This window comes from Hyla sarda, chromosome 8, assembly GCF_029499605.1.
Source record: "Hyla sarda isolate aHylSar1 chromosome 8, aHylSar1.hap1, whole genome shotgun sequence".
NCBI lineage: Eukaryota > Metazoa > Chordata > Amphibia > Anura > Hylidae > Hyla > Hyla sarda.
The window spans coordinates 145,310,381-145,335,221 of record NC_079196.1 but is presented as its reverse complement, the minus strand read 5'-3'; the positions used below and the strand labels follow the sequence as shown (position 1 = coordinate 145,335,221).

The window sequence follows — 24,841 nt, the reverse complement described above, 5'->3', positions numbered from 1 at the left end:
TATTCTGATTTTTTCTGCCAACTTAGAAGAACACCGCCAGCATGTCCGCATGGTTCTTCAGAGACTTCGAGACAATCAACTTTATGCCAAAATGGAGAAATGTCTGTTTGAATGTCAATCTCTTCCTTTCCTAGGATACTTGGTCTCTGGCCAGGGATTACAAATGGACCCGGATAAACTCTCTGCCGTCTTAGATTGGCCACGCCCCTCCGGACTCCGTGCTATCCAATGTTTTTTGGGGTTCGCCAATTATTACAGACAATTTATTCCACACTTTTCCACTATTGTGGCTCCTATCGTGGCTTTAACCAAGAAAAATGCCAATCCCAAGTCCTGGTCTCCCCAAGCGGAAGACGCATTTAAATGGCTCAAGTCTGCCTTTTCTTCTGCTCCCGTGCTCTCCAGACCTGACCCATCTAAACCCTTCCTATTGGAGGTAGATGCCTCCTCAGTGGGAGCTGGAGCGGTCCTTCTACAAAAAAATTCTTCCGGGCATGCTGTTACTTGTGGTTTTTTTTCTAGGACCTTCTCTCCGGCGGAGAGAAACTACTCCATCGGGGATCGAGAACTACTGGCCATTAAATTGGCACTTGAGGAATGGAGGCATCTGCTGGAGGGATCAAAATTTCCAGTTATCATTTACACCGATCACAAGAATCTCTCCTATCTCCAGTCTGCCCAACGGCTGAACCCTCGCCAGGCCAGGTGGTCGTTGTTCTTTGCCCGTTTTAACTTTGAAATTCATTTTCGCCCTGCCGACAAGAACATTAGGGCCGATGCTCTCCCTCGTTCCTCGGATGCCTCGGAAGTAGAGGTCTCTCCGCAACACATCATTCCTCCTGACTGTCTGAACTCCACTTCTCCAGCCTCCATCAGGCAAACTCCTCCAGGGAAGACCTTCGTTTCTCCACGCCAACGTCTCGGGATTCTCAAATGGGGTCACTCCTCCCACCTCACAGGCCATGCGGGCATCAAAAAGTCCCTGCAACTCATCTCTCGTTTCTATTGGTGGCCGACTCTGGAGACGGATGTTGTTGATTTTGTGCGGGCCTGTACTATCTGTGCCCGGGATAAGACTCCTCGCCAGAAGCCTGCTGGTCTCCTTCATCCTCTGCCTGTCCCCGAACAGCCTTGGTCACTGATTGGTATGGACTTTATTACTGACTTACCCCCATCCCGTGGCAACACTGTTGTTTGGGTGGTCGTTGATCGATTTTCCAAGATGGCACATTTTATTCCTCTTCCTGGTCTTCCTTCAGCGCCTCAGTTGGCAAAACAATTTTTTGTACACATTTTTCGTCTTCACGGTTTGCCCACGCAGATCGTCTCGGATAGAGGCGTCCAATTCGTGTCTAAATTCTGGAGGGCCCTCTGTAAACAGCTCAAGATTAAATTAAACTTCTCTTCTTCTTATCATCCTCAATCCAATGGGCAAGTAGAAAGAATTAACCAGGTCCTGGGTGACTATTTACGGCATTTTGTTTCCTCCCGCCAGGATGACTGGGCAGATCTTCTACCATGGGCCGAATTCTCATCCAACTTCAGAGTCTCTGAATCTTCTGCTAAGTCCCCATTTTTCGTGGTGTACGGCCGTCACCCTCTTCCCCCCCTCCCTACTCCCTTGCCCTCTGGTTTGCCCGCTGTGGATGAAGTGACTCGTGATCTTTCCACCATATGGAAAGAGACCCAAAATTCTCTTTTACAGGCTTCATCCCGCATGAAAAGGTTTGCCGATAAGAAAAGAAGAACTCCCCCCATTTTTGCTCCCGGAGACAAGGTATGGCTCTCCGCTAAATATGTCCGCTTTCGTGTCCCCAGTTACAAACTGGGACCACGCTATCTTGGTCCTTTCAAAGTCTTGTGCCAGATTAATCCTGTCTCTTACAAACTCCTTCTTCCTCCTTCTCTTCGTATTCCCAATGCCTTCCATATCTCTCTCCTTAAACCACTCATCATCAACCGTTTCTCTCCCAAACTTGTTTCTCCCACTCCTGTTTCCGGTTCTTCTGACATCTTCTCCGTGAAGGAGATACTGGCCTCCAAGACGGTCAGAGGAAAAAGATTTTTCTTGGTAGATTGGGAGGGCTGTGGTCCAGAAGAGAGATCCTGGGAACCTGAGGACAACATCCTAGACAAAAGTCTGGTCCTCAGGTTCTCAGGCTCCAAGAAGAGGGGGAGACCCAAGGGGGGGGGGGTACTGTTACGCCGAGCGCTCCGGGTCCCCGCTCCTCCCCGGAGCGCTCGCAACATCCTCGCAATTGCAGCGCCCCGGTCAGACCTGCTGACCGGGTGCGCTGCGATACCTCTCCCAGCCGGGATGCGATTCGCGATGCGGGTGGCGCCCGCTCGCGATGCGCACCCCGGCTCCCGTACCTGACTCGCTCTCCGTCGGTCCTGTCCCGGCGCGCGGCCCCGCTCCTTAGGGCGCGCACGCGCCGGGTCTCTGCGATTTAAAGTGCCACTGCGCCACTGATTGGCGCAGTTGGCTTAATCAGTGTGTTCACCTGTGCACTGCCTATTTATACCTCACTTCCCCTGCACTCCCTCGCCGGATCTTGTTGCCATTGTGCCAGTGAAAGCGTTTCCTTGTGTGTTCCTAGCCTGTGTTCCAGACCTCCTGCCGTTGCCCCTGACTACGATCCTTGCTGCCTGCCCCGACCTTCTGCTACGTCCGACCTTGCTCTTGTCTACTCCCTTGTACCGCGCCTATCTTCAGCAGTCAGAGAGGTTGAGCCGTTGCTGGTGGATACGACCTGGTTGCTACCGCCGCTGCAAGACCATCCCGCTTTGCGGCGGGCTCTGGTGAATACCAGTAGCAACTTAGAACCGGTCCACCAGCACGGTCCACACCAATCCCTCTCTGGCACAGAGGATCCACCTCCTGCCAGCCGAATCGTGACACCCTACATGCAGGAAAATTTATACGTTTAAAATTTTAATCTTCTGACCCCTATAACTTTTTTATTTTTCTGCGTATGGGGCGGTATGAGGGCTAATTTTTTGCGCCGTGATCTGGTGGTACCATTTTTTTTATTGATCGGACATTTTGATCACTTTTTATTCATTTTTTCATGATATAAAATGCAACCAAAAATATGCTATCTTGGACTTTGGAATTTTTTTGCGCGTACGCCATTGACCTTGCAGTTTAATTAATGATATATTTTTATAATTCGGACATTTCCGCAAGCGGCGATACCACATATGTTTATTTTTATTTACACTGTTTTTTTTTTTATGGGAAAAGGGGGGTGATTCAAACTTTTATTAGGGAAGGGGTTAAATGATCTTTATTCACTTTTTTTTCACTTTTTTATTTTTTATTTTATAGCTCCCATAGGGACCTATAACACTGCGCACACTGATCTTATACATTGTTCAATGGTTTCTCATAGGAAACCACTGATCAATGATTCTGCCACTTGACTGCTCATGCCTGGATTTCAGGCATTGAGCAGTCATTCGATGATCGGACACCAGGAGGCAAGGTAAGGGACCCTCCTGCTGTGTCTCAGCTGTCCGGGATGCCGCAATTTCACCACGGCGATCCCGAACAGCCCCCTGAGCTAGCCGGCAACGTTTTAGTTTCACTTTAGACGCGGCATTCAACTTTGAACGCCGCGTCTAAAGGGTTAATAGCGTGCGGCACCGGGATCAGTGCCGCGCGCTATTAGCCACGGGTCCCAATGACGTGGCCCCACGTTATAGAGCGGGAAAGGACTCAGGACATACTGGTACGTCCTTGGTCCTTAAGAGGTTAAGGACTCAAGGCGTACCTGTACGTCTTGAGTCCACTCCCGTTCTATAACGCGGGGACACTGCCGGGACCCGTCGCGGCGCCGCACGCCCTGATCGCGGTGCCGCATGCTATTAACCCTATTCAATATTGAATGCCGCATCTAAAGTGAAAGTAAAACATTGCCGGTTAGCTCAGGCAGCTGTTCAGGATCACCGCGGCGAAATCTTGGCCGAACAGCTCTAGGACAGCAGGAGGGTCCCTTACCTTGCCTCCTGTTGTCCGATCTCCGAATAACTGCGCAGTGCCTTAAATCAAGGCATGAGCAGTCAAGCTGCAGAATCATTGATCAATGGTTTCCTATGAGAAACCATTGATCATTGTAAAAGATCAGTGTGTGCAGTGTTATAGCCCCTTTTATTAGGGAAGGGGTTAAAGATCATTTAACCCCTTCCCTAATAAAAGTTTGCATCACCCCCCTTTTCCCATTTAAGAAAAAAAAAACTGTGTAAATAAAAATAAACAAATGTGGTTTTGGCGCTTGTGGAAATGTCCGAATTATAACAATATATCATTACTTAAACCGCACGGTCAAAGTCCAAAATAGTGTATTTTTGGTCACTTTTTATATCAGGAAAAAAAATACAAAAAATGAGCCCTCATACCGTCACATAAGCGGAAACATAAAAAAGTTATAGGGGTCAGAAAATGACAATTTTAAACGTATACATTTTCCTGCATGTAGTTATGATTTTTTTTCAGAAGTACGACAAAATCAAACCTATATAAGTAGGGTATCATTTTAATCATATTGACCTACAGAATAAAGAGAAGGTGTCATTTTTACCGAAAAATGTACTGTGTAGAAACGGAAGCCCCCAAAAATTACAATATGGCATTTTTTCTTCAATTTTGTCGCACAATGATTTTTTTTTCCGTTTTGCTGTAGATTTTTAGGTAAAATTATGTCATTACAAAGTAGAATTGGTGGCTCAAAAAATAAGCCACCATATGGATTTTTAGGTTATTTAAAAGGGTTATTTAAATTAAAAGGGTTATGATTTTTTAAAGGTAAGGATGGAAATACGAAAGTGCAAAAACTTAAGGGGTTAATAGGTTAATTAACCCCTTAAGGACGCAGCCCTTTTTCACCTTAAAGGGGTATTCCAGGCAAAATCTTTTTTTATATATATCAACTGGCTCCGGAAAGTTAAACAGATTTGTAAATTACTTCAATGAAAAAGTCTTAATCCTTCCAATAGTTCTTAGCTTCTGAAGTTTTCTGTCTAACTGCTCAATGATTATGTCACGTCCCGGGAGCTGTGCATGATGTGAGAATATCCCTATAGGAACTGCACAGCTCCCGGGACATGAGTCATCAGAGAGCAGTTAGACAGAAAACAACAACTCAACTTCAGAAGCTAATAACTATTGGAAGGATTAAGATTTTTTAATAGAAGTAATTTACAAATCTGTTTAACTTTCCGGAGCCAGTTGATATATAAAAAAAGTTTTGGCCTGGAATACCCCTTTAAGGACTGAGCCCTTTTTTGCAATTCTGACCACCATCACTTTACGCATTAATAACTCGAAAACGCTTTTACCAAATATTCTGATTCTGACATATTCTACTTTATTTTGGTGGTAAATTTTCGGTGTTACTTGCATCCTTTTTTGGTGAAAAATTCCATTTTCCATTTTGCAATTTAGCATTTTTCTAACTTTGAAGCTCTCTATTTGTAAGGAAAATGGATATTCCAAATAAATTGGATTTTTATTCACAAATATGTCCACTTTATGTTGGTATCATAAAATGAACATATTTTTACTTTTTGAAAAAATTAGAGGGCTTCAAATAGAGCAGCAATTTTCAAACATTTCATGACAATTGCAAAATCTGAAGGAACAGATGTTACAGAAGTACAACTCCCAGCATGCCTGGGCAGTCTAGGCATGCTGAGAGTTGTAGTTTGGCAACATCTGGAGGGCTACCGTTTCGGCACCACTGTAACAGTGGTCTCCAAACTGTGACCCTCCAGATGTTGCAAACCTACAACTCCCAGCATGCCCAGACAGCCTTTGGCTGTCTGGGCATGCTGAGAGTTGCAGTTTGGCACCCACAAGAAAGGCAGCAGTAAATATCACTTACTGCCCCCTTCCTTTCCCCCCCCACCCCCCCCCCCATCGTTTCCCTACCTGCGCTGAGATCTCCGCTTATGTGTCTGATGATCGCTGGGCCCCATTGCATCTGGTCCTCAGGTAAAGGCCTTCATCTTCTCCCCCCGTTCTGCCCGACATCCAGGGGTGGGCAGAACGGGGGTTGCCATGGCAACCCACTCTCCTGTGCTGCCATTGGTCAGAACTCATTTCTGACTAATGGCAGGGGGATAGGAGGAGATCGCAGCACTGCGACCTTGCTCCTATCCCTCAGGATGATCGGGGCTGTCACTGACAGCTCCGATCATCCCTATTTTCCAAGTGATCGGATCACCAGAGACCCGATCAGCCTGGAATAGCAGAAAATCGCATGTCTGAATTGACATGCGATTTTCTGCGATCGCTGACATGGGGGGTCTCAGGACCCCCCTCGGCGATGTGCTGGGATGCCTGCTGAATGATTTCAGCAGGCATCCCGGTCCGGTCCCCAACCGGCTAGCGGCGGAGACCGGAATTCCCACAGACGTATGCATATGCCCCACGTCCTGAAGAGGTTAATGCATAGGCATTCTCTTTTAATCCATTATCTGGCTTTCTAGATAAAGTACTTCCTAGTTTTCACTACATTGAATGGATTCAAATTGATCTCTAAACAAGAAGTGGAACACCACCACCACCCAAACTATATCAAGCTATGGACTTGAAAGTCCAGTATCCTTTCAACTTCTAATCGGCCACAGGCTTATTTTGGGGATTTAAAAACCTACATGAGTAAGATCCTCTTAATTAACATAATAACAAAATATATGTGAATCAAAGTAAAGAATACAACTGCAATAACAACCTATAATGTCCTTACCCCCAAATATGACCAAATACACACAACTTAATTCACAAAAATTAGGAAATGTAATCTTTATTATAATATGAACATGATTGACATGGAAAATAACAAGAAATACCCACCCCTAAAAAACAGATACACTCAGACAGAATTAAAAACATGGGAAGATTTATCAAAACCTGTCCAGAAGAAAAGTTGCCCAGTTGCCTATATCAACCAATCAGCTTGCTTCTTTAATTTTGAACAAGGCCTCTGCAAAATGAAAGAAGCAATCTGATTAGTTGCTATGGGCAACATTTCCTTTGCATAGGTTTTAATAAATCTCCCCTATTGTGGGGGAACACGAAGGAAAGTAAGTATACTAATAAACGCTATTGGTAAACTACACTGATGTAAATTCAAAACTTTTATACAAAGTGCCATTGTGCAAATAAATCCTATTTTGACTGACACCAATGCATGTGGTAATAGATAAATAAGGTGAAATGCAGTAATAGAAGAAAATTCAGGATTGGGAAAGTGTCCTAGAAAAGGCACCAAGCACAGTAATGTTAGCCGACTGCTCTGGTGCTCCCCAACCTCACACTCCAACGCGTTTTACTCCGCTTCGTCCGGGAGTGAATATTTTTGGGATTTCATGCTGCTTCTGATTCCTTTGTGCTGTGCTCTTAACTGTAAGCTTGGTGGTCCTCAAAAAGAGGTCACATTTCTTATACAACAGTTCACAACAGACTGACATGCTGTTCTCTGCTCCCTGTTGTCTTTCAGTCCACTCAAGCCAAACATGTAGAGAGCTCTCCTCAACCCATCTTGGTCTTCCTCTGTTCACCACTCTGGCCCTCTGTGACTGTGGCCTTGTGGGGTGCCCCTTTGTCTCTGTCAGTGATAAGAACAGCTGATAATTTGATAAACTCTGCAAATTGGTGGTCGGGCGGCTGGAGCGAGCTATGAGTAGTTCAGGGAGACAGAGGCTGGCGTCTGGGCAATGAGCACGTAAAGAATGTGAAGGAGGGGGCAAATAAAATCCAAAATTGTCATGCTCTTGCCTACACATCCACATATCTGGCAGATGGAAGTTCATATGAGCATTCATAAAATGAAGGAGAACCTGCTATAAAATCTGCCATGGACATTTTGTGACGACTTTTATAGCAAAAAGTTGGTGTACAGCAAAAATGGAAGGTAATGTTTATTAAACCATCATAAACCATATGTCTTTCATCAGGTTACAGAAAGAAATATGTGCTATATTAAATTATTATTATTATTATAATTGTTATACAAAGGCTAGCAAATATGCTTTACCAATGTATGGTAACACTAGTCATTGGATATAGTAAATCTTTTTCTATTTTTATAGCAGCATATTGCCAAATAAATATCCTGTGCCTTTAATGATTATGATTTTTATGATCTCATTATTCTATTTTGTACATACATTAAATGAGACTGACATTTTTAATGGGGCAGAGTAATAAAATAACTCACAGTCCACAGTCTATCAAGCGTTTCTCCTTAACTTTGTACAATCCATACGCCATATATAACATAACATATAATAAAGCTGACTGTAAAATCATTAAAAAAAAAGTGCGACAACTTACACTGAACAACATATACAACATTACAGTTAACATACCTGTTACACATGAACCTTCGGACACCACAAGTACTTCACTTTGCTGTTTGCAGGCAGCCCCTCTTAAATAGCATTCATTTCGATAAGTGACTCCATTTGAACCACATACTGGGATGTAATCGTGCTGACACTGGTGGAAACAAGAAACTGTTCTTTACTATTTTGCATGGTTCCTCATCCTTTCATTTTGCATGTGTGTTATATGTGCATATATTGTTTCATTTACTAGAAACAGCTCTTTGCTTCCACTATATATATATATATGACTATATCTGTGCTAAACCAGCAGTTCCGGATGCATAGTTAGCCTACTGGGAAAACACCATTTGCATTTCTCTGTCATCAGTTTTCTAAATGAGAATTACGTCCCCAATTTTTCAGTTTTGCTAAGCAGTGCAATTTCACAGGAGAGACTTATAGATACCCTGTATCTTAATAAACTTTTATTGCTATCATTCATTTACAGCTGAGGATTTTCTTATTCATTTTCAGAGAATAAATCTAAATCTGAAAGAAACAGATCGATTTATTTCCTAAAAGACACATTGGTGAGTCCTCATTCATGTTGTATCACAATTTTAACAGTATACTGTGATTATTATTATGATACAGATCAATACTGCTGGAAACAGTTACTACAATGGTTGCAATGTTATTCTGGGAAAAAAAAGATTATCCAGTCAGTCTACTAACTGTCAGTAAATGGAAAAAGTTTGTTTACATCCAGCATTTATCATGGAAAAGTCTGCAACTTCTTACATTTAGTCAGAGCTATAATAACCATTAGGCACCCATGGGCCTGTGCCTAGGGCAGCAGTGCTAAAGGGGGTAGCACTTAAAGGAGTACTCCGGAGCGCTGGTACTTAAAAAAAAAAAAAAGCTTACCTCATCTGATAGCTCTTTCAAAGACCTTTCCAACGATACCTAATTTGTCAAATTTGGCGCAGCCATTCTCTTGTAATTGCCACCTGTAGCAGTAAGCAGCCATGTCATAAAGACTACATTTCCCATGACTCCCTGCGCCAGCTTCCTGTAAGCTGATGCTCTCTCCCCCTCCTCACACCCCCCCCCCCCAGGAAATTATAATAAATTATAATAAAGTGACGCTCACAGCTCCTTCCCTTGTGTTTATCTTCTCCCATCCTCCCCCTACCAGCTCATCAGCCCCCTCCACCCTCACCACATGTACTGATAGGCGGCGGCCACAAGAATGCCTCCCATGTCACAAGAATGCCTCCCATCGCTACCATCACCACTAGCGGGATCCATGTGCCCACTAGCGCAGTGTTTCCCAACCAGGGTGCCTCCAGCTGTTGCAAAACTACAACTCCCAGCCTTCGGCTGTCCGGGCATGCTGGGAGTTGTAGTTTTGCAACAGCTGGAGGCTACCTATTTGGGAAACACTGCACTACGGTGTCACAAGAATGCCTCCCATCGCTACCATCACCGCTAGCGGGATCCATGTGCCCACTAGCGCAGTGTTTCCCAGCATGCTGGGAGTTGTAGTTTTGCAACAGCTGGAGGCACCTGGTTGGGAAACACTGCACTAGCGGTGTCGCAAGAATGCCTCCCGTCGATACCATCACCGCTAGCGGGGTCCCTGTGCCCACTAGCGGTGTCACAAGAATGCCGAGCGTGGCTCTGTTCCTTGTCAGCTCTCAGGGTACAAGCCTCACGCGCGGCTAGCATAGTACTGTGCAGGCGTAGCACTACGCAAATAGCGTAGGGCTAATGTAGGAAGCGATAGGAGCCTAGCGTTAGCCCTACGCTATTTGCGTAGTACTGCGCATGCGCAGAATAAATTAACTTTGGGGGAGTAGCCGACTCCGGGCTGGGAGGCCGTCACAGCCCGCAGTGACTCATGGGAGCGATGAGTCACCAGGCGAAGATGGCACCGGATTGTGAGGAAGACGCGGTCGAGCGTCATCAGAGGAACCAGCTTCCGGCCAGATGGAAAAGCGAGGAGAAGTCCGGGAAGAAGCCGACATGGACAACGTGAGTACATTACAATGTTATATAACTTTGATTCATGCTTCATTTACCCCCTAATAGGTTACCATCGGAGTACTCCTTTAAGTGAGTAAAAAAAAACAAAAAACTTTTGATGTAGTTGCTCCCACCATGCTGTAGCAAAGAGGGGAAAAAAAATTTCCCACATGGGTCCACATGGGTCAGAACTGATAAATGTATGTTGCGATTCGCATACCCTGTGTATAGGGGGTGAAATTTACTGTCAATGTCAACACTGGAATGTAACAGAAACATTTATTTCCTACATATTTGTTACAGCTCTGCATTAAAAAAATCCTATGCGCTAGGAATCACCCTGATGGTGGGTATTCAGAGTGTCAAGGCAGTATAAGCTGTAAATACCACCCTGCATATATTAGGTTAGATTTCAATTCCTCACTATTATTATCTTTGCTTCCAATTTTTAGGCCATATTCAGACATCGGAATTTCCGTGCTGGATTCTTTGCCCTGGTACTTAGCTCACAGCTACATACATGTGTGTTGATGGGGTTCAGCTATGATCGTGTCTTGGCACATCACTTATGCTGATCCTAAGAACCCCCATAATGGCGATTGCTGTGAATGGCCGGTCAATTCTGACTGGTGAATCATGGCGCTGTCAATCCGTAACCTGGTGGCCCAGAAGATCAGTGTGATTGATGCTTTCTGAGACAGCAACACTCACCCTTACTAAAATAATTACACAGTCACATAGTTTATGAAGTTGAAAAAAGACAAGATGATGTCCAGTTAAACCTAGTGGGGGAGATTTATCAAAGTTGTCTATGTCCCGCATCAATATAGACCAAACTACAGAGGGTTAGTCTGGTCTATTGTGCACCTAATTTATCAAATGGCGCCCGGCTCTTGATAAATTCTGTGCACAGACTTTGAGATCTATGCTTTAGACTGTATTTAAACCTGCTCCAAAATGGTCTGACATTTCAGCGTACTTTCAGCCGATGCGACTTGTTGCTGAAAAGTAGCTTTTGATAAATTCAGCACCAATGCATTTTGCCATGCATTTCCGTCTAAAATAGACTAGAATGCATCATGTTCTAAAAATCCTCTAGAGTAAAAGTCGCACATATTTAGGCTGCGACTTTCTGTGCGACAAATTTAGACAGGAAAAACCAGTCTAAATCCTTTGATAAATATCCCCCATTGTGTTGATCCAGAGGTAGGCAAAAACCTCCTATAAGGCTTATGTCTATTGCCCCATCACAAAGAAAAATAAATTCCTGGATCAACATTCTATGATTTCTTGATTTTTTTTAATTAAACATTCAAACATCACATCATGTGGTAGAGAGTCCCATAGTCTCACTGCTCTTACAGTAAAGAATCCACGTCCATGATGATTGTGAAACCTCCTTTCCTCTAGAGAATGCCCTGTAGAGGATGCCCCCTTGTTACTAAACTAGGAATAAAAATATCACTAGAAAGATCTCTGTACTGTCCATTCATATATGTGTACATTGTGATCACATTGCCCCTTTTCTCTAAACTAAATAACCCCAAGCTCGATAACCTCTCTTGGTACTGTAATCCTCCCATATCTTCCATAATTATCTTTTTCGCCCTCCCCTGCACTGCTCGAGTTCAGCCATGCCCTTCTTAAATATAGGTGCCCAAAACTAGACACAATACTCCATATGAAGTCTGACTAATGATTTATACAGAGGCAAAACTATGTCCTTGTCACAAGCCTCTATGCTGCTCTGGATACAACCCATGACATGATTAGCCTTGGCAGCAGCTGTCTGGCACTAGTCAAGTTGAGCTTATTGTCCACCAGTGCCCCCAAGTAATTTTCGGTAGAGGTTTTTCCTAATGTTTTATTATTTAGCACATAACTGTCAGGGATCCATTTCTGACCCCTTTTATATAAAAGTACCACATTTTCTAAGCACCAGTCCTGTGGAACACTTCCTGACATTATAGAATCTTTAAATATAAGGAATAAGGGTCTATCTAGCATGGTACCTAATTCCTGCAAAACTCTTGGATGGTGCCATCTCTCCCATCTGTAATTAAACATTTTTAATGTTAAAAACATTTGGTGTTTTATCCCCTGAATTTTTTTTTTCATTTCAAGTCATGTGTTTCATTCATGTGACTCAAGAATTTCTATTAAAAGAGTTAAGGGAGGGGGTATAAAAAGTGAAATCTCAGGAATCATTTTAAGTGCCAGTTGGTGCTCAATTGGGTTATAAAAGAGGTGGCTCATAAAAGGGCACTTAAAATAAAGAGTTATAATTTATTGTAATCCTTTTCTCTGATGACGATGAAATGACTCCATACAGCGCAACAAGCAAACAAGGAAATGTTATCCTAATGTGATGGCAGATATATTGAAAATAAAAAGTGAGAACATTTGAAAAAAAATCTCCAAATATTTTGAAAAAAGGGCCTTAACATATAACTTTGATTTAAACAACAGTTTTTCCTGCGACAATAGATTTTATTTTGCCTCAGTTTAAAGGGGTATTCCAGGAATTTGTTCTATTTGACTATGCTACAGGAGCTGTAAAGTTAGTGTAGCTCATAATATAGTGTCTGTACCTGTGTGTGATGGTTTTCTCACAATTCTTCTGTGATTTCCCCCCCCCCCAATATTTATTTTTAACAGCATACAAAATGACTGTTGTCTCAGATTTTTCCCAGCTTGCAATGCGGCCGAGACCTGACTCACTAGTCAGCTGATGACAGGGAGCCTGTCTGCTTCAATGGGTGGAGGGATCGCTTGATGGGAGAGAGATCCATCTGCAATTAATGCAACAGCTGTAGGCACCCTGATTGAAAACCACAGGTCTTTTGATAGATGCAGCTCATTTATGTTTCAATGGGTGGGGTGGCTGATGTGTGGGAGGGAGGAAAATGGAATTGTGGGATTTGTAGTCAAAAAAAGAAAAGTCAAACAGGAAATACAAGTTCACAAAAAGCTGGCCACAGTATTATGGTAATCTCACAACATAGCCATTTAGCCCCAAGACAAGCGCAGATCCTTCCTAAGCATGTCCATTACTGCCTGCCAGGTACGTACTAAAATCACCTTATGGTGGATAAAGGGGGTTCTCCGGTGCTTACACATCTTTTCCTCTATCTAAAGGATAGGGGATAAGCTGCCTAATCGCGGGAGTCCCGGTGCTGGGGACCCCTGGGATCATGCACGCGGCACCCCATTTGTAATCAGTCCCCGGAGCGTGTTTGCTCCGGGACTGATTACAGGCGACCACCTGGCCGGCGCCGTGTGACGTCATGCCTCCGCCCCCCTGTGACGTCTCACTCCACCCCTCAATGCAAGCCTACGGGAGGGGGTGTGATAGCTTTGGATAGGGGAAAAGATGTGTAAGCACCGGGGAACCCCTTTAAGTACCATAAAAATGAACTGGATTTTTTAAAGGATCCATCATGATCAGTTTCTAAGATTTAACAGAATTTTATTCTGACTTTTTAACTTCCAATAGAGGTGTAAAAGTTTCTAACTGGCTGCTATGTTTTGCTAAAATCGTTTACATGGCAATCTATGATGCCAATTATCCACGTGTTCACGATAGCTGCAGACGAGAGATTCTGGCAATATGTGTCCTCACGTATACTGTGACACAGCAGACAGCAAACCAAACCTTACTGGCACAGTTCTGCCAGTCAGCAACTCTTTTTCATATGAATAGACAGATGTTAGCAGGAAACCTTCTGACTTAAGTGGCAAGAAAAACAAAAACAAAATAACCCACCAAAATTGTATGAAATTCTATATAACCTAGAGAAGGAGAAAATAAGCAAAGACCAGCAGAGGGTGCCTCATGCGTTAACCAAACAACACTAGATTCCTATAAAGGGATAAAATTCAGTATCTCATGAAGTTGGCGGCTTCATGATGAAGAGGAAATGTACCCCTGAAACATGCCATTCTTGCTACTATTGATGTGTTTTGTGTATACAGATAATAAAACACCAATAATCTTTTATTCACCCTCCTGGTTTGGCACTTCTTTTTTTGTTAAACATCAGCAGCACCTGCCGAAAAGGTATTTTTTCCAAAAAAGCTGTGTGTCATTTGTGTAGTCGCTGTCCAGAAAGGAGAAGGGGTAAAGAGACGAGTCAAACTTTTATTGCCCAATGTATGATTCTTTGCTCTTTTCCTCAAGTCTTAACCCCTTCACGACGAGCGACGTACATGTACGGCGCCGCGAAGTGTCACTTGGCGCACGGCGACGTAAATGTACGTCGCGGGGTTCCGGGAGCGCCGCATCACCGGTAGCGGTGATCGGGCCGGGATGACTGCTGTTATCTAACAGCAGGCATCCCGGCACATCGTCAAGGGGGGTCCTAAGACCCCCCCATGACCGCGATGCACGCAAATTGCAGGTCAATTCAGACCTGCGATCTGCGCGATTCCGGGTCATACGGGTCACTGGTGACCCGGTGACCCGGAAAATAAGAGGGATCGGGGGTGTCCGAGACACCCTCGATCCCCCTAAAGGGATAGGAGTTTGGTGGCAGAGGTGCCACCCCTCCTATCCCTGCTATTGGTCGGCCGAGCGACCGACCAATAGCAGACTGGGGGAGGGGGGTTAAAGTTCGGTTCCCCCACTTTGCCCACCTATCGGTGTCCTGGCAAAACGGGGGAACCATCCAGGGAAGGTCGGCGCCGAAGGTCCCTATCTGGATCCCGGATCCCCGTTTGCGATCCTCCCCCACGTGCGGCGGCGGCGGCAGCAATACTTCCGGGTCCTGCTAGGTGAGTTGTTGTCTAGCAACATCCGGAGGGCCACAGTTTACAGTGGTCTCTAAACCGTGGCCCTCCAGATGTTGCAAAACTACAACTCCCAGCATGCTCAGACAGCTGTTTGCTGTGTGGGCATGCTGGGACTTGTAGTTTTGCAATATTTAGAGGGGTTCAGGTTGTAGATCACTAAGTGGTCTCAAACTGTAGCCCTCCAGATGTTGCAAAACTACAACTCTCAGCATGCCCAGACAGCAGTTTGCTGTCTGGGCATGCTGCGAGTTGTAGTTTTGCAACATCTGGAGGGCCACAGTTTTGAGACCACTGGACAGTGATTTACAACCTGAACCCCTCTAAATCTTGCAAAACTACAACTCCCAGCATTCAGGAACAGCATAAGGCTGTCTCTGCATGCTGGGAGTTGTACTTGCGTGCCTTCAGCCATTGCATAACTACATCTCCCAGCATGCCCTTCCGCAATCAGTACATGCTGGGAGTTGTAGTTTCGCAACAGCTGGAGGCACACTGGTTGGAAAATACTGAGTTAGGTCATAGAACCTAACTCAAGGTTTTCCAGCCAGTGTGCCTCCAGCTGTTGCAAAACTACAACTCCCTGCATGCATGGTCTGTCAGCAGGTTACAGTGAGTTCCCCGCTACAAATTTGAGCTGCGGCAAATTTTCCGCCGCAGCTCAAACTCCTAGCGGGAGACTTGGTGTAATCCGCCGTCAGTGTGAATGTAACCTAAAAACACTACACTACAGTACACTAACATAAAATAAAGAGTAAAACACTACATATACACACGTACACTGCCCCCTCCACCACCCCAATAAAAATGAAAAACGTATTGTAGGGCAGTGTTTCTAAGATGGAGCCTCCAGCTGTTGCAAAACAAAAACTCCCAGCATTTTTGGACAGCAATTGACTGTCCAAGCATGCTGGGAGTTTAGCAACAGCTGGAGGCACCCTGTTTGGGAATCACTGGCATAGAATACCCCTATGTCCACCCCTATGCAAGTCCCTAATTCAGGCCTCAAATGCGCATGGCGCTCTCACTTTGGAGCCCTGTCGTATTTCAAGGCAACAGAATAGGGCCACATATGGGGTATCGCCGTACTCGGGAGAAATTGCCTAACAAATTTTGGGGGGCTTTTTCTCCTTTTACACCTTATGAAAAGGAACAGTTGGGGTCTACACCAGCATGTTAGTGTAAAAAAATAAAAAAATTTACACTAACATGCTGGTGTTGCCCTACACTTTTCATTTTCACAAGAGGTAAAAGGGAAAAACGCCCCCCAAAATTTGTAACGCAATTTCTCCCGAGTACAGATACCCCCCATATGTGGGCGCAAAGTGATCTGGGGGCACACAACAAGGCCCAGAAGGGAGAGTGCGCCATGTACATTTGAGGTGATTTGCACAGGGGTGGCTTATTGTTACAGTGATTCTGACAAACGCAAAAACAAAAACACACCCATATGTGACCCCATTTTGGAAACTACACCCCTCATGGAATGTAATAAGGGGTACAGTGAGAATTTACACCCCACAGGTGTCTGACGGATCTTTGGAACAGTGGTCCATGAAAATGAAAAATTTTGCACAGCCCACTGTTCCAAAGATCTGTCAGACACCAGTGGGGGGGTAAATGCTCACTGTGGGGTACAGTTACATTACATTCTGTGAGGGGTCTAGTTTCCAAAATGGTATGCCATGTGGTTTTTTTTCTGCTGTCCGGGCACCATAGGGGCTTCCTAAATGCGACATGCCCCCCGAGCAAAATTTGCTCTCAAAAAGCCAAATACGACGCCTTCTCTTCTGAGCATTGTAGTTCGCCGGCAGTGCACTTCAGGTCCACTTATGGGGTACCTCCATACTCAGAAGAGATGGGGTTACAAATTTTGGGGGGTCTTTTCTGCTATTAACCCTTGCAAAAATTTGAAATTTGGGGGGAAACCTACATTTTAGTGAATTTTTTTTTTTTTTTTTTTTTACATATGCAAAAGTCGTGAAACACCTGTGGGGTATTAAGGCTCACTTTATCCCTTGTTACATTCCTCAAGGGGTCTAGTTTCCAAAATGGTATGCCATGTGTTTTTATTTTTTGCTGTTCTGGCACCATAGGGGCTTCCTAAATGCAACATGCCCCCCGAGCAAAATTTGCTCTCAAAAAGCCAAATATTACTCCTTCTCTTCTGAGCATTGTAGTTCGTCCGCAGTGCACTTCAGGTCCTCTTATGGGGTACCTCCATACTCAGAAGAGATGGGGTTACAAATTTTGGGGGGTCTTTTCTGCTATTAACCCTTTAAAAAATTGGAAATTTGGGGGGAAACCCACATTTTAGTGAAAAATATATTATTTTTTATTCCTTTTTATGTTCCTCAAGTGGTCTAGTTTCCAAAATGGTATGTCATGTGTTTTTTTTGGCTGTTCTGGCACCATAGGGGCTTCCTAAATGCGACATGCCCCCCAAAAACCATTTCAGAAAAACGTACTCTCTAAAATCCCCTTGTCGCTCCTTTGCTTCTGAGCCCTCTACTGCGCCCACCGAACACTTTACATAGACATATAAGGTATGTCCTTACTCGAGAGAAATTGGGCTACAAATATAAGTATACATTTTCTCCTTTTACCCCTTGTAAAAATTCAAAAATTGGGTCTACAAGAACATGCGAGTGTAAAAAATGAAGATTTTGAATTTTCTCCTTCACTTTGCTGCTTTTCCTGTGAAACACCTAAAGGGTTAAAACATTTACTGAATGTCATTTTGAATACTTTGGGGGGTGCAATTTTTATAATGGGGTCATTTATGGGGTATTTCTAATATGAAGACCCTTCAAATCCACTTCAAACCTGAACTGGTCCCTGAAAAATTGTGAGTTTGAAAATTTTGTGAAAAATTGGAAAATTGCTGCTGAACTTTGAAGCCCTCTGGTGTCTTCCAAAAGTAAAAACTCTTCAATTTTATGATGCAATCATAAAGTAGACATATTGTATATGTGAATCCAAAAAAAAAATTATTTGGAATATCCATTTTCCTTACAAGCAGAGAGCTTCAAAGTTAGAAAAATGCAAAATTTTCTAATTTTTCATCAAATTTTGGGATTTTTCACCAAGAAAGGATGCAGGTTACCACAAAAATTTACCACTATGTTAAAGTAGAATATGTAACGAAAAAACAATCTCAGAATCAAAATAAGTAAAAGCATTCCAGAGTTATTAATGTTTAAAGTGACAGTGGTCAGATTTGCAAAAAAGGGCTTTTGTCACGATGCCGGCTGGCAGGAGGTGGATCCTCTGTGCCAGAGAGGGATGGTCTTGCTGCGGCGGTAGTGACCAGGTCGTATCCACTAGCAACGGCTCAACCTCTCTGGCTGCTGAAGATAGGCGCGGTACAAGGGAGTAGACAGAAGCAAGGTCGGACGTAGCAGAAGGTCGGGGCAGGCAGCAAGGTTCGTAGTCAGGGTGGATAGCAGAAGTTCTGGTACACAGGCTTAGGACACACAAAACGCTTTCACTAGGCACAAGGGCAACAAGATCCGGCAAGGGAGTGCATGGGAGGAGGTCAGATATTGTCAGGGACCAGGTGGAAGCCAATTAAGCTAATTGGGCCAGGCACCAATCATTGGTGCACTGGCCCTTTAAGTCTCAGGGAGCTGGCGCGTGCGCGCCCTAGAGAGCGGAGCCACGCGCGCCAGCACATGACAGCAGGGGACGGGAACGGGTAAGTGACCTGGGATGCGATTCGCGAGCGGGCGCGTCCCGCTGTGCGAATCGCATCCCCGACGGCCATGACAGTGCAGCGTTCCCGGTCAGCGGGACCGACCGGGGCGCTGCGGAGAGAGAGACGCCGTACGCGCTCCGGGGAGGAGCGGGGACCCGGAGCGCTAGGCGTAACAGTACCCCCCCCTTAGGTCTCCCCTTCTCATTGTCCGGTAACTGCCCCCCCTGGGATGAGGACACCGGGAAAGGATGGAGGGATTCCTCAACGGCAGGCAGTACAGCAGGAGTGGGAATGGGGAGGGAGGGCAGAGGGCGAGGCCTGGCACGGGGCAGTGTGACACCAGGACGAGGGCCATGAGGAGGCACCGAGGCTTGCCTGACTGGACTGGGAGGGGGGGAGAGGCACTTCTTAAGGCGGGCAGAGTCCATAACGACCTTAGGGAGACCGGATACAGGAGGAACCACAGGGTCACGGCAGGGAATACTGGGAACCGGTTTAAGGCAGTCCTTGAAGCAAGAGGTACCCCAGCTCTTGATCTCCCCTGTGGACCAATCCAGGGTTGGGGAATGGTGTTGAAGCCAGGGTAGTCCAAGGAGAATTTCAGAAGTGCAATTGGAGAGGACCAAAAACTCAATTTTCTCATGATGAGGTCCGATGCACATTAGGAGGGGCTTCGTGCGGAAACGCACGGTGCAATCCAACCTGGCTCCGTTGACCGCGGAAATGTGGAGTGGCTTGACAAGACGGGTCACCGGGATGCGGAATTTATTCACCAAGGACTCCCGAATAAAATTCCCAGAGGCACCAGAGTCCAGGCAGGCCACGGCTGAGAGGGAAGAGCTGGCTGAAGGCGAAATCCGTACAGGCACCGTGAGACGTGGAGAAGCCGACTTAGCATCAAGAGACGCCACACCCACGAGAGCTGGGTGCGAGCGTGCGTTTCCCAGACGTGGAGGACGGATGGGGCAATCCACCAAAAAATGTTCGGTACTGGCACAGTACAGACAAAGATTCTCTTCCTTACGGCGATTCCTCTCTTCCAGGGTCAGGCGAGACCGATCCACTTGCATGGCCTCCTCGGCGGGAGGCCTAGGCGCAGATTGCAATGGAGACTGTGGGAGAGGTGTCCAGAGATCTAAGTCTTTTTCCTGGCGGAGCTCTTGATGCCTCTCAGAAAAACGCATGTCAATGCGAGTGGCTAGATGAATGAGTTCATGCAGGTTAGCAGGAGTATCTCGTGCGGCCAGAACATCTTTAATGTTGCTGGATAGGCCTTTTTTAAAGGTCGCGCAGAGGGCCTCATTATTCCAGGAAAGTTCAGAAGCAAGAGTACGGAATTGTATGGCGTACTCGCCAACGGAAGAATTACCCTGGACCAGGTTCAGCAGGGCAGTCTCAGCAGAAGAGGCTCGGGCAGGTTCCTCAAAGACACTTCGAATTTCCGAGAAGAAGGAGTGTACAGAGGCAGTGACGGGGTCATCGCGGTCCCAGAGCGGTGTGGCCCATGACAGGGCTTTTCCAGACAGAAGGCTGACTACGAAAGCCACCTTAGACCTTTCAGTAGGAAACTGATCCGACATCATCTCCAAGTGCAGGGAACATTGCGAAAGAAAGCCACGGCAAAACTTAGAGTCCCCATTAAATTTGTCCGGCAAGGACAGGCGGAGGCTAGGAGTGGCCACTCGCTGCGGAAGAGGTGCAGGAGCTGGCGGAGGAGATGGTTGCTGCTGCTGTAGCTGAGACTGAATCTGCTGTAGCTGCGACTGGAGTTGCTGAGTCATGGTGGTCAAGTACGACAGCTGGTGGTCTTGTTGGGCAATCTGTTGGGCTTGCTGGGCGATCTGTCGGGCTTGCTGGGCGACCAGTGTGGGAAGGTCGGCGACAACTGGCAGAGGAACTTCAGCGGAATCCATGGCCGGATCTACTGTCACGATGCCGGCTGGCAGGAGGTGGATCCTCTGTGCCAGAGAGGGATGGTCTTGCTGCGGCGGTAGTGACCAGGTCGTATCCACTAGCAACGGCTCAACCTCTCTGGCTGCTGAAGATAGGCGCGGTACAAGGGAGTAGACAGAAGCAAGGTCGGACGTAGCAGAAGGTCGGGGCAGGCAGCAAGGTTCGTAGTCAGGGTGGATAGCAGAAGTTCTGGTACACAGGCTTAGGACACACAAAACGCTTTCACTAGGCACAAGGGCAACAAGATCCGGCAAGGGAGTGCATGGGAGGAGGTCAGATATAGTCAGGGACCAGGTGGAAGCCAATTAAGCTAATTGGGCCAGGCACCAATCATTGGTGCACTGGCCCTTTAAGTCTCAGGGAGCTGGCGCGCGCGCGCCCTAGAGAGCGGAGCCGCGCGCGCCAGCACATGACAGCAGGGGACGGGAACGGGTAAGTGACCTGGGATGCGATTCGCGAGCGGGCGCGTCCCGCTGTGCGAATCGCATCCCCGACGGCCATGACAGTGCAGCGTTCCCGGTCAGCGGGACCGACCGGGGCGCTGCGGAGAGAGAGACGCCGTACGCGCTCCGGGGAGGAGCGGGGACCCGGAGCGCTAGGCGTAACAGCTTTGTCCTAGAGGTGAAAATGGGCTCCGTCCTTAAGGGGTTAAAAGGGTAATCCCAAATGGGCATGAGTTGCATTTCCACAGACTATGCCATTAATATTTGATATAAGCAAATTCCACTTCCAGGACTCAAACCTATCTCCTAATCAAGTTCCCTGACCCCATTGGCCTGCTTTTGGCCATCGATGATGATTTCAAGCCAAAAACTAGCAGAGTTTACATAGCTCCAATAAAGGTTAAAGGGGTTATCCACCATAAGGTGATTTTATTATGTACCTGCCAGACAGTAATGGAAATGCTTAGGAAGGATCTGTGCTTATCTTGGGGCTAAATGGCTGGATGTTGTGAGATTACCATAACACTGTGGCTAGCTTTTTGTGAACAGGTATTTCCTGTTTGAGTTTTCTTCTTGTGCCTACAAATCCCATAATTCCATTTCCCTCTCTCCCAAACATCAACCATCCCACCCATTAAAACATAAATGAGCTGCATCCATTAAAAAGACCTGTGGTTTTCAATCAGGGTGCATACAGCTGTTGCATTAGTTGCAGAAGGATCTCTATCTCCCACCAAGTGATTGCTCCACCCATTGAAGCAGAACAGACTCTCTGTCATCAGCTGACAAGTTAGTCAGGTCTTGGCCACATTGCAACATGGGAAAAATCTGAGACAACAGTCATTTTGTATGCTTTTAAAAATAAATATTGGGGTGAAAATCACATAAGAATTGTGAGAAAACTGTCAAACACAGGTACAGTAAAACAAAAGAACAGGCGCTCCCTTGTGGAGCATCAACGGGATCACAGGTGCGTGAGAAGGGAGGGTAAAGATGAATGCTCACCCTGCCAGGTTGTGCAAATTCCCACACAACAAGGATCTGCGTTTGTAGTATAGTGAACTGGGTCTGCAGCCTTCCTGGAATCAACAGAAATGCAGAGGCGAAAGCTTCAGGGGTGCAGGAATACAGGCGCTGACCAAGAAGGGGACCAGTCTGGTCCCCTTCTTGGTCAGCGCCTGTATTCCTGCACCCCTGAAGCTTTCGCCTCTGCAAACACAGGTACAGACATTATATTATGAACTACCCTAACTTTACAGCCCCTGTAGCATAGTCAAATGGAAAAAAAAAATCCTGGAATACCCCTTTAATGGGACAGCCCTGATGACCCAGAGCACTGTTCTCCGTCCAGCTTAATAATTATGATTCTTCTGAAATGCTAAAGCGCTTCAGAATGTATCTTACACCCCTGTAAATAGGGAATCTGTCACTGTTTCATGCAGGCTGTGGTTCGTCCATTATGGTTTCCATGTTATGTTCAGTGGATGAATGGAGTAGCCCTCAATTCAGTAGACGTGGTCGCTGCAAATACAGTGAAGGGATTTAAGCATGCATGGGATAGGCATAAGGCTATTTTTGATATATGATAAGGCCAGGGACTGTAAATAGATTTCAGAATATTGGGCAGACTAGTTGTGCCAAATGGTTGTTATCTTCTGACACATTCTATGTGTCTATATTTAAAGCTGTAACCAAATGCAATCCAACAAAGGAATAACAGTTGTATTGTGCCTTTATGGTTAAATTTAATTTACAATGGGAAGGCTTTGAGCATGAGAGGGAAGGAGCTAGGGTTGCTGCACTTTGCCTCCAAATATGATTATGTAAATTTGATATACTGTACCTTGTTATGATCCTAGAACATTTTCATTTAAGGTTTACAGTACACTTGTACAGTTTTATCCAACATACAGATGTCTCTATGGAACACATGCATGCTTCCTAAGGATATTCATTCACTTAACTGAGAACACTCTGAAAATCAAATCTACTGAAAAAAAAATTCAGTCAGGATACAAATTCCCTCAAGTCACATTAAATTGTATTGTTTGCCTTGCAACTTAATGATCCAGGTTTTAAAATAAAGCTGTCTCTTTGTTCCTTATGTATTTAATTCTCTTGTGTATCCTTATACTGCATATTTAAGATGAACACATATAATAGCAAAGAGGCATCATAAAGCCAATAAAGGCAGCACGGGTTAATGTTATAAACAATAAAAGTACATATATTTCTATATTCATAACACACAAGTGTTTCTGATAACTGATGGCAAATTCGGAAAAAATATTTTGCGCTTTTCAATGTGTAAATAATAGAGTACTTAGGGATAAAAACAGCTATCTTCAGTTTGTTCAAATAGATATGGAACACAAGTTTACAAAATGAAAACTGGACTTGGAATGTCACTTTTCATGAAGAACTGGCTCCATATAGACATACATGAGCCTGAAGTAAGTGATCAACTGCTTTACTACAACTGTTTTAAAGCAGTTGATCAGATATTAGGCTCATACAGTCATGGCCGTAAATGTTGGCACCCCTGAAATTGTTCTAGAAAATGAAGTATTTCTCACAGAAAAGGATTGCAGTAACATGTTTTGCTATACACATGTTTATTCCCTTTGTGTGTATTCGAACTAAACCAAAAAAGGGAGGAAAAAAAACAAATTGGACATAATGTCACACCAAACTCCAAAAATGGGCTGGACAAAATTTTTGGCACCCAACCTTAACTTAATATTTGGTTGCACACCCTTTGGAAAAAAATAACTGAAATCAGTCTCTTCCTATAACCATCAATAAGCTTCTTACACCACTCAGCTGGAATGTTGGACCACTCTTCCTTTGCAAACTGCTCCAGGTCTCTCTTATTGGAAGGCGCCTTTTCCCAACAGCAATTTTAAGATCTCTCCACAGGTGTTCAATGGGATTTAGATCTGGACTCATTGCAGGCCACTTCAAAACTCTCCAGCGCTTTGTTGTCATCTATTTCTGGGTGCTTTCTGATGTATGTTTGGGGTCATTGTCCTGCTGGAAGACCTGAGATCTCGGACGCAAACCCAGCTTTCTGACACTGGGCTGTACAGAACAACCCAAAATCCATTGGTAATCCTCAGATTTCATGATGCCTTGCACACAGTCAAGGCACCCAGTGCCAGAGGCAGGAAAACAACCCCTAAACATCGTTGAACCTCCACCATATTTCACTGTAGGTACTGTGTTCTTTTCTTTGTAGGCCTCATTCCATTTTCGGTAAACAGAATGATGTGACTTAGAATGATGTGGCTTACCAAAAAGCTTGGTTTCTTCTGTCTCGGTCTCGTCTGTCAACAAGATGTTTTCCCAGAAGGATTTTGACTTACTGAAGTTCATTTTGGCAAAATGTAGTCTTGCTTTTTTATGTCTCAGTGTCAGCAGTGGGGTCCACCTGGGTCTCCTGCCATAGCGTTTCATTTCATTTAAATGTCGATGAAAAGTTTGCGCTGACACTGATGCTCCCTGAGCCTGCAGGACAGCTTGAATATCTTTGGAACTTGTTGGGGGCTGCTTATCCACCATCCGGACTATCCTGCGTTGACACCTTTCATCAATTTTT

The 24,841-nt window shown here is 45.2% G+C and overlaps 1 protein-coding gene across 1 annotated transcript in view; it reads right to left on the bottom strand.

Moving 5' to 3' along the window:
* Positions 1-24,841, bottom strand: part of TMEFF2 (transmembrane protein with EGF like and two follistatin like domains 2) — an 896,284-nt gene that overhangs the window by 761,643 nt on the left and 109,800 nt on the right. The window contains exon 3 of the mRNA XM_056536247.1: positions 8,377-8,506. Within this exon, the coding sequence (XP_056392222.1) occupies positions 8,377-8,506 (130 nt within the window). The remainder of the gene's footprint in view (positions 1-8,376; positions 8,507-24,841) is intronic.